The following is a 10,308-nucleotide window of genomic DNA, read 5'->3' as shown; positions in this document are numbered from 1 at the left end:
GTTTTTTACAAATTCATTGCTAACTTTTCTTAGATAGTCATTTTGATGTTTGTAAGTAAAAAAATACGTAAAAACACTTTTATTAATGTATTTTTGTTTTCATAAATATGTAAAAATAAATAAATAAATAAAATATTAGATGACTCCTTGGGTCCTCGATCTCTCGCATGCTTCACAATTTATGTCGTCGTAGAAATACATTCAACAAATGTTCTAGTTGCTTCATATAGAGAGCTTTGTCCGATTTTAGTATATGTAAATCAGATTCCACATAAGCATTGAACTTCAGCGTTACAAAAAGAAAAAGAATCATATACTTTCCAAGTTGATATATGAAAAATTATCGATCTTAATTAATTTATGAAAAAGAATTCAAATATTTTATATACTAATACCTAAAAATATATAGTTTACCCTTCGATTATCGAAATTTTGGTTTCCACAAAACTATTGCTTGTCTTGTAGCAAATGTATTTAGGCGGTACAATGTATAATGGTTCACTTTATGATCCATAAAGCACATACTAAACCTATTTTTTAGGGCCTCACTAGTTCTCTTGCTCCAAATTTATACCTTGTCCACATTGCTCAAAATGACGATTCATAGCTTAGAGCTCATCGTACTTATACCAAAAAGATTTTGTGGTCTTCGAGTGTTTTTGGTTGAACCTGAAAAAAAGTTCTTTGGAGTATCATGGATACATTCTTTTGTATAGTTCTTATCAATTATCATGGTAGCTAGTTTGAGTTTCTTTCTCCATCCATCTCACTCGATTATCTTTTTTCAGTCAATTGGTAAGTTGATTAATCGATCTAGTCTCATGGTCTTTTGAATATAAAGACATTATTTTTGATCGATGATAGATTTACAAGATTTAGATTCGAACATATGTATTGTGTATAATTTATTAGTAGCGATAGTTAAGACTTATGTAATTAACGTTTTTAAGTAAACAAATAAAAGTTATGAATAATTTATTAGTAGTGATAGTTACCACTTATGTATTGGGTTAAATGATATGCAATAGTACTTTATATAAGAATTATCATTGATGCATTAACAAGAAAAATATAAATTATTATGGTATAAATAGCAATTAATCTTCAATAATAACAATTATAAAAAAAATATCATTCTTGGAATCAGATTATTTAATTCCACACGTGAAACAAGTTAAGGAAGGAAATCATCATCACGGAAGAGGCACAAGGATCGCGATCCGCATTCTCTGCTAACATACAATCTAAGCCGTCCATTTCTTATTCGAACAATCCATCCGTCTAGGATTGTTCGCGCTATTCTCCCCCAAAGTTTCAAATCTCCCACAACCTCCGTTAATAAATACAAAATCTCTTTCCCCCTTTTCCCACAACTCTCGATCGAATCTACTAACCAAACACAAAAGGCTCACTTTACTTTTCGAATTCTCAAAAAATGGCGAGAACCAAGCAAACTGCTCGCAAGTCAACCGGTGGAAAAGCACCAAGGAAGCAGTTGGCGACAAAGGCGGCGAGGAAATCAGCTCCGGCGACCGGAGGAGTGAAGAAGCCACACAGATTCAGGCCAGGAACTGTTGCACTAAGAGAGATCCGTAAGTACCAAAAAAGTACCGAGCTTTTGATCCGCAAGCTTCCATTTCAGAGGCTTGTGAGAGAAATCGCTCAGGATTTCAAGACGGATTTGAGGTTCCAGAGCAGTGCTGTTGCTGCACTTCAAGAGGCGTCAGAGGCTTACTTGGTGGGTTTGTTTGAAGATACTAATTTGTGTGCGATTCATGCTAAGAGGGTTACAATTATGCCTAAGGATATGCAATTGGCTAGGAGGATTAGAGGTGAGAGAGCTTAGATTTGTATTAAAAATCAGTGTTCGATTTTTTGATCGTAGAAAGTAATCAGGGCTTGTGGGTTCATGTTATTGGGATCTGCTTGTGCTTGATTCAATGAATATTATGAAGGCATATTTTCAAAGTTTTTTTATAAAATGTAAAATGATTTATCTTTTTCCAATTTCAGTCATGTGAAAGTCGATTCGTCAAAAGTAGAATGAATGAACCAAATGATGATTTCTGTGTATCATGTTCTTCTCCAATTCCAATTCACACACGAAATGATGATTCTCGAATATAATTTCTCATTTTTGACCCATGGACTTGTCTGAGCTTTCTTGCCTGTTCCCATTTGGGTTTTGTGCAAGGTTTTCCTGAGAAGAAATGGATTCCATTGATCAACAACTCTATTATCTCCTATGGTTTTGCTGGAATGCCATCTGTAACTCCTACAAATTTTGCAAGCTGGCTTGTGACAGGGCTGATCTTTAAGTACTGGAAACAATGGTGGCGGAAGCAAAATTTTGAGGGGTTTGAGTTACCTCTGGTGAGAACCCCCTTTTTCGATTATAAACTGTGCGATGATGTCATGTCCTGGTTGTTGGTTTGTGGTTGCTGGAATGACTCCAATGGCGAAACCCAATAACTCAAAAAAGACAAAATTGCAAATTTGGTCCTTGGGGTTTGCAAAAATCTTTGGATGGGATCTAAAAAGTTTCCAGCTTGCAAAGAAGGTCCGAAATCAAGTTTTTTCTAGGTTTTTGATCCTAAACTTAAGAAATTTTTGTAGTTTTGGTCCATGGAGCACTTGAATTGACTATTTTGCCCTTTAAATTTATTTTTTGTATTTTTTATATTTTTATTTTATAAATATTAATGCATAAAAAGAATTATATATATCTCTCTCTACCAAACCCACCGGAGCCCTCCCCCTTCTCTCTCTTCCTCCTCCCCGCTCTTTCGAAGTCCTCCTTTCTCTCTCTCGTTTCTGCCCTGCTCAATGGAAAACACAGCAGCAACCGGAGTTGCTGCCTCCCCCAACACCACCTTACACCGTCACCACCCTACCACCATTCCACCTTTGTCCCTTCCTGTTTCGGTGACCAAGCCTCAACTCAAACACCTGCATATTCCCTTTCAAATCAGTCAAGAACAAAACAAGAACACAAGAGAAAAACAACACAATAGCAACCGGAGTTGCTGCTGCCTCCCACGACACTACCACAGAAAAGAAAAGAACAGGGGAGGCTGCCGGAGCAGCCCCAATCACGCACCTGTTAACCACCGATCGCCTCATCGCAGCACCCATTGAGACCGACGACCACCCCTCGCACCCTCCTCTTCCCTTCCGTCGAGCAAACCCACCGAGGACCCCGACTTCTTCGTTGCTGCTGCTCGCGACACTCCACCATTTCCTTCGTCCCTTCGACTTCGTCAAACCACAGAGACGACCTCCCTTATCGCCGATCGAACCTTTCCCGCTTCGCACATCACCATTGGAGCAGGAAGAAGCTTCACTGCTTTTTCCCTTCATTCCTTCGATCTAGCCAAACCCCAAAGGTCCCCCCCTTTTCCTTCGTCGCTTCGTTCTCGTCGACCACCGAAACTCCGTCCCTCTTCCCGCAATTGATTGGCATCCATCGGACTGGCAACGAGAGAGAGAGAGAGAGAGAGAGAGGGTACCGGTAGGGGTGGAGTGGGGGTTATCTTCTTGGTTTTTTATTTTTATATCATAAAGTATTAATATAGATAAGAAAAGAAAATACAAAACTGAAATTAAAAGGGTAAATAGGTAATTTCAATCTTTTTTGGACCAAAAACCTAGAAAAACCTTGATTTCGGACTTTCTGTGCAAGCTGGAAACTTTTTGGACCCCATCCAAAGATTTTTGCAAACCACAAGGACCAAATTTACAGTTTTGTCCTCAAAAAATGCAATTCCAGGTCTGCTATGGCCGGAGATAAGGAACGCCCGAAATGTCTGTGGAACTTAAACCCCTCAAAAATAATAATAATAATAATATATATATATATATATATATATATATATATATATATATATATATATATATATATATATATATATATATATATATATATATATATATAGGAGTAGGATCAAATGAGAACACCAAAAAGGTTGAGAATGCGAGAACAAAGTATATTCATTTGCGATTCCATGTATTCATTTGTGGAGAAATGATAAATTTTTACGCCTTTAGTTTCAATTGAAGAGAAAAAGCATATTCATGTTGATTGTGCGTAAAAATTTATCATTTTCCACAAATGAATACATGGAATCACAAATGAATATACTTGTTCTCGCGTTCTCAACCTTTTAGTTGTTATCATTTGATCTTTTCCCTATATATATATATATATATATATATATATATATATATATATATATATAAACAGGATCGGGTGATCACTTATTTTAAAGTGAGGACACATGAGGACACTTTAAAAAAATCTAAAAAAATACAAATCATAAAATCGAGCATAGATCTATGTCCGGGAGAAAAAAAATTGGAATAAAAAATTTGGATCATTAAAATTGAATCATTGATCATAATGATACAAAATAAAAAATTAAAATTGAATCATTTATCAATTTTAATGATGCAAATTTTTTTTCCAATTTTTTTTTGTCCCGGACATAGATCTATGCTCGATTTTATGATTTGTATTTTTTTTTCAAATTTTTTAAGGTGTCCTCACGAGTACTCACTTTAAAATGAGTTATCACAGAAATCGGTCCTATATATATATATATATATATATATATATATACACATCAATATTTCATCTAACTAATTTTGAAGTCAATATATAGTATCTTTTAAACATTTTTGGTATTTTTGAACTATTTGTTTTACTTGCTATTAATTGTTCTATTTCACATGATTTAATGTTGACAGAAGCTTATCCTTCTGAAATTCTAGAGGCGATGAATGTGCCTGGACTCACACGTAGTCAGATTGCGAGCCACCTACAGGTAATTTACTTATATGTTCATCTCCATATTCTACTGCTTTTCCTTTACTATTGCAAGTTTTTTAGTTTCCAACTTCAGGCTCTTATTCTTATTTGGTTGTGATGGGAATGTTTCATATTTTATACTTTCAGAAATACCAAGAACATCAAAAGAGTATCAAGAAACCAACCTTGATACCGCAAAAGAAGGCAAGTAGAGAGTTATGCTTACAAAAGATATGGGCAATCGACCCCAAATAATGATTATGAATCCATCCCTCAATCAAGTAACATCCAGCCACCATTGACGCTTAATTCTATAGGAATGTCTTACATGACCATAAACAACATCAAGGCTCGACTGCAAGTAGCTCCTCCATTTTCTTGTATGACAACCAAAAACCACCATTAATACCTCTTATAGTGATCAATCAACAGATCATAATTTTTTTCATACTTCATTGGGTGAAACAAGCAAGATCGTTACTTTTGGATTAGTTGAAAGTTGTAACAGTGTTATTGGTCAAAGAAATGACGTTAAAATGAAAAGAAATAGTTATGAAAGTACAATGGGGCCACTAAAGGATGGTGAAACTATGGCAATGACCCCGATGGATTTTGGTGAAGCTGTGGCTCGAGTAGATGCAACTAGTTCACTGACACCACTAAATTATACAGGAATTTCAATAGAGAAATCGGTCTCTGGAATGGCACCTTCGTATTATGGTTTAAGAACTGGGTTGCAACCATCAGAGGATTTTGCACTTGGTGCAGAAAACTATGATCTTGAGATGCGCGAGATATCAAATGTGTTTGGGAAGACCAATTCCGATGGTGGTCACACTTCAGCTTCATCAAATCATAATTATCTTATTCACTCTCAAGATTTCCAAGGAAACAATGAGATTTTATCTCCAACATTTCTACATACACCAACTGATCATGATGATATGAGCATTCCACAAACCCGAACTTTTCTAATTCAAATTTATTTCCATTTGGAGTTGGAAGTGTTGGTTATTCTAATCCTCATTTTCTCAGTGAAGAAAATAGAAAATACCAGGCAAGCACAAACATTGCCACCTTTCAACTCTCTTGGATTGGTGGATGGGATTGAACGTACAGTCATGGAAAGTGATATGTTTGTGGACGAAACCCAATATCTTCTTGATATGACCGTGAATCTTCTTGATGAACTTGATGATGATTTAATAAATGGACCATGGTAGTTTTCATCATCTATTACCTCTTCTATAGCCTATTCACATGTTCATCACTTCATATGTCAATGTGATGGAACGTATCGTTCTAATAATCTTCTAATAAGTTTATGTAAAATTCATATATGTCCTTTTGAAGTACTGCGATAAAGATGAGATTGTTGTCGGTTGTATGTTGTTATAATTATGTAGAAGACTTATTTTGATGTGGGGTTATGTGTTTGATGGAAAATTATGTCGTGATATTTGAATAGAAGGTTTTACATAATCTTAAAACAAGAATTCATGTGATTACAAAATTATTTTCTTTTTTATATAACAAACTTAAAAAAGAAACATTTTATTTTATCAAAACAAATATACATGAGCATTAAATGTAATTTAACCCAAATATTTGGGTTGAGAGTAGTACACACATATTCACATACACACCACAAGTTAATTTCCTACGTACAAGAGAAATTATCAAGGAAAATCATATCTGAAATTTCTACGTAGCAGGGACAAATTTTTGATAGGAAAAAACCTTATTGCGACCAATTTGTTTTAGTCGTTAACATGTAATTAATTTACCGACCACACAATTTTATGGGTAATTCTATTACCAACGGAATTGATATTTTCTTGAAAGAAGTTTTAATATAAAACTTATTTATTTTTAAGTGGCTTATTATTATTATTATTATTATTATCTTTCATAATATTTTTTTATTGTTATCTTTTTTTTATGTGACAATTTTATTAAACACACCCTAGCAAGTGACTAGGGATAGGAAAATAAAACATATAATGGAAAATACAATGTAAGATCAAAAAGGGCAACTCCAACACATCCAATTGTACTTTTCAAATTTACCCTTATGTTTAACCTACCCACACACCATTGAAATTATATTGGTTGCCGTCTTTTCGGGGTAGAAATGAATTGTTAAACATCTTGTCCTTTCTCACATTCCAAATACTCCAAATTGTTTCATATATAATAGTTAGCAATATCTTCTTTTTCTTTGAGCAATGACCCTAACTAGCATTCCAAATACTCCAAATTGTTTCATATATGATGTGGAGCATTCCACAAACCTGAACTTTTCTAATTCAAATTTATTTCCATTTGGAGTTGGAAGTGTTGGTTATTCTAATCCTCATTTTCTCAGTGAAGAAAATAACAGGCAAGCATAAACATTGCCGCCTTTCAACTCTCTTGGATTGGTGGATGAGATTGAACGTACAGTCATGGAAAGTGATATGTTTGTGGGCGAAACCCAGTATCTTCTTGATATGACCGTGAATCTTCTTGATGTTGATATGACCGTGAATCTTCTTGATGAACTTGATGATGATTTAATAAATGGACCATGGTAGTTTTCATCATCTATTACCTCTTCTATAGCCTAGTCACATGTTCATATGGGTGTTCGTTTGGATGGATCGGTTTGATCCGATCCAATCAAGTGAATCCAAAATTATTTCGGTTTTCAAAAAATGGATCCGAATAGTCCAAACTAAATTCAAATCCGATCCGATCCGAACCAATCACAATTCGGTTGGATCGGTTTTTATAATTCGGTTTACAAAAATCGAAACATTTTAAAACAACATATAATTATAATATTACCCAACTTTACACAAGAAGCAAAAACAAATTATTTAGTTGTGATTTGAAATTTATAAACAACTAATAAGAAGATGTATTATAGTTAAATATTTTATTGACATAAAACTTTTGAGAGAAAATGCATATTAATGTTTTTTTATCGGGTGAAATGTTTTTAAACCTATTTGAAAAAATAAATTACAAAATTAATAAATAACTATAGATATATATTATAAATAGATAAGTTATAAATGTTTATTCGGTTTTTTTGGACTATTCGGTTATGATATTATAAACCAAAACCAATCCGAAATCCAATATGATAATTCGGTTTTGTTGAAATCCAATCCAAAAATCTGAATATCCGAACCAAATAGTCCAATCCAAATTGTCCAATTGGATAATTCAGTTTTATCCGAATAGTGAACAGCCCTACATGTTCATCACTTCATATATCAATGTGATGGAACGTATCATTACCTCTTCTATAGCCTAGTCACATGTTCATCACTTCTAATAAGTTTATGTAAAATTAATATGTCCTTTTGAAGTACTGCGATAAAAATGGGATTGTTGTCGGTGGTTGTATGTTGTTATAATTATGTAGAAGACTTATTTTGATGTGGGGTTATGTGTTTGATGGAAAATTATGTCGTGATATTTGAATAGAAGGTTTTACATAATCATAAAACAAGAATTCATGTGATTACAAAATTATTTTCTTTCTTATATAACAAACTTAAAAAAGAAACATTTTATTTTATCAAAACAAATATACATGAGCATTAAATGTAATTTAACCCAAATATTTGGGTTGAGAGTAGTACACACATATTCACATACACACCTCAAGTTAATTTCCTACGTACAACAGAAATTATCAAGGAAAATCATAACTGAAATTTCTACATAGCAGGGACAAATTTTTGATAGGAAAAAACCTTATTGCGACCAATTTGTTTGAGTCGTTAACATGTAATTAATTTACCGACCACAAAATTTTATAGGTAATTCTATCATTAAACTACCAACGGAATTGATATTTTCTCGAAATAAGTTTTCGTAGAAAACTTATTTATTTTTAAGTGGCTTATTATTATTATTATTATTATTATTATTATTATTATTATTATTATCTTTATCTTTCATAATATTTTTTATTGTTATCTTTTTTTTTAGCTGACAATTTTATTAAACACACCCTAGCAAGTGACTAGGGATAGGAAAAGAAAACATACAATGGAAAATACAATGTAAGATAAAAAAGGACAACTCCAACACGTCCAATTGTACTTTCCGAATTTACCCCTATGTTTAACCTACCCACACACCATTGAAATTATATTGGTTGCCGTCTTTTCGGGATAGAAATGAATTGTTAAACATCTTGTCCTTTCTCACATTCCAAATACTCCAAATTGTTTCATATATAATAGTTAGCAATATCTTCTTTTTCTTTGAGCAATGACCCCAACTAGCTGCAAAATTAATGTAATCACATATATTTGATCGTCTTTGAATACAACACCATTTGAATATCCATTCTATACTTCCTACATGAATGAACAAGTTGCAAGAAGATGATTGTTATTTTCAATCTCACAAGAGCAAAATGGGCAAACTTGTGAAGAGATATTCACACTTCTGCAACTCAAAGCTTAGTAACTACGTATACGGTCCAAGCATGATCTCCACACAAAAACAGAAAGTTTGATTGTGACAGTAGTAATCCATACTATTGGGGTGATCAATGGGATGTTTAGCTGAGAGTCGATCAAGTTCCTCAGTACATTAACATAATAACTACCATCCATCGACTGGTTGAATTTTATGGCATCGATTTCATGAGAAGGAACAAAACAGCCGATGACAGAACGAAGATTTGATAGTTTCAAAAGCTCAACTGTTAAACTTAGTAATTTTTCCAACTTCTAATGAAACCATTTGAGTTGAATCTATCAGCAATGATTGATGACTTATGTTTATCCATATTGTACAAACCTGAGAACTGAGTCGCCAGTATACCCGATTCTAACCAGTTGTCTTTCCAAGAAAGAGTGTTCTCTCCTGAATCGACTAAACAGGAGAACAACTTTTCAAACTCCAAATCGAGACTATCAAGATCGTCTCTTACCTTGACTATATCGCTCCACATGATTGAGAGAGTTTTCTTTGCATACATACTCATCGTTTTGCGATCTAGATGATGTATTCCATCGATCGCGCGACTCCACAAATTATCTTTATCTCTATTCAGTCTCCAGATCCACTTAGTCAAGACAACTATATCGAGAACTCTAAGAGAACCAATTTTGAGACCCCCTCTCTCCTTTGAAGCAAGTACTTTGGGACATGCTACCAAGTTTTTGTTTTCTTCCATGCGTTGCCATCCCATAGCAATCTTCTTCTAAGTTTCCAAAGGGTTTTGATGATACAAATCGATGCTTTGAAATCAAGAAATAATAAAATGGAAGTGTAACACCTGTTCCAGGTATTACTTATTTTTATTGAAAGTGTTAAGGTTTTGGTACGTGGACTCGGCGAGTTGGGAGTTCAACTCGTCGAGTAGAGGCATTATTAGTGGACGCGGGATCGAGACCTACTCGACGAGTTGGAAGGCCCGACTCGACGAGTAGGAGCTGTAAAGAGAAACCCTAATTTTTAAGGGTTTGCACCCTATATAAAGAACATAA

General features: G+C 34.0%; 2 protein-coding genes across 2 annotated transcripts; one reads left to right on the top strand and one right to left on the bottom strand.

Moving 5' to 3' along the window:
* Positions 1–1,366: 1,366 nt before the first annotated feature.
* LOC145132757 (histone H3.2-like) lies at positions 1,367–2,007 on the top strand. The gene has a single exon (XM_079067660.1). The coding sequence runs from the start codon at positions 1,436–1,438 to the stop codon at positions 1,844–1,846; it is 411 nt and encodes a 136-aa protein (XP_078923786.1). The 5' UTR covers positions 1,367–1,435; the 3' UTR covers positions 1,847–2,007.
* A 7,520-nt stretch (positions 2,008–9,527) lies between these two features.
* On the bottom strand, positions 9,528–9,995 carry LOC145130472 (uncharacterized). The gene has a single exon (XM_079065268.1). It carries the CDS (start codon positions 9,993–9,995, stop codon positions 9,528–9,530), a length of 468 nt encoding a protein of 155 aa, XP_078921394.1.
* Between the last annotated feature and the right edge of the window lie 313 nt (positions 9,996–10,308).

The sequence above is a fragment of the Lactuca virosa genome, chromosome 8 (assembly GCF_052849685.1).
Source record: "Lactuca virosa cultivar CGN04683 chromosome 8, Lactuca_virosa_CGN04683_v6, whole genome shotgun sequence".
Taxonomy (NCBI): Eukaryota; Viridiplantae; Streptophyta; class Magnoliopsida; order Asterales; family Asteraceae; genus Lactuca; species Lactuca virosa.
This window is presented reverse-complemented; position numbering and strand designations above follow the sequence as displayed.

Coding starts and splice junctions, on each gene's coding strand:
- LOC145132757 (XM_079067660.1), top strand. CDS start 1,436: ATGGCGAGAACCAAGCAAACTGCTCGCAAGTCAACCGGTGGAAAAGCA.
- LOC145130472 (XM_079065268.1), bottom strand. CDS start 9,995: ATGGAAGAAAACAAAAACTTGGTAGCATGTCCCAAAGTACTTGCTTCA.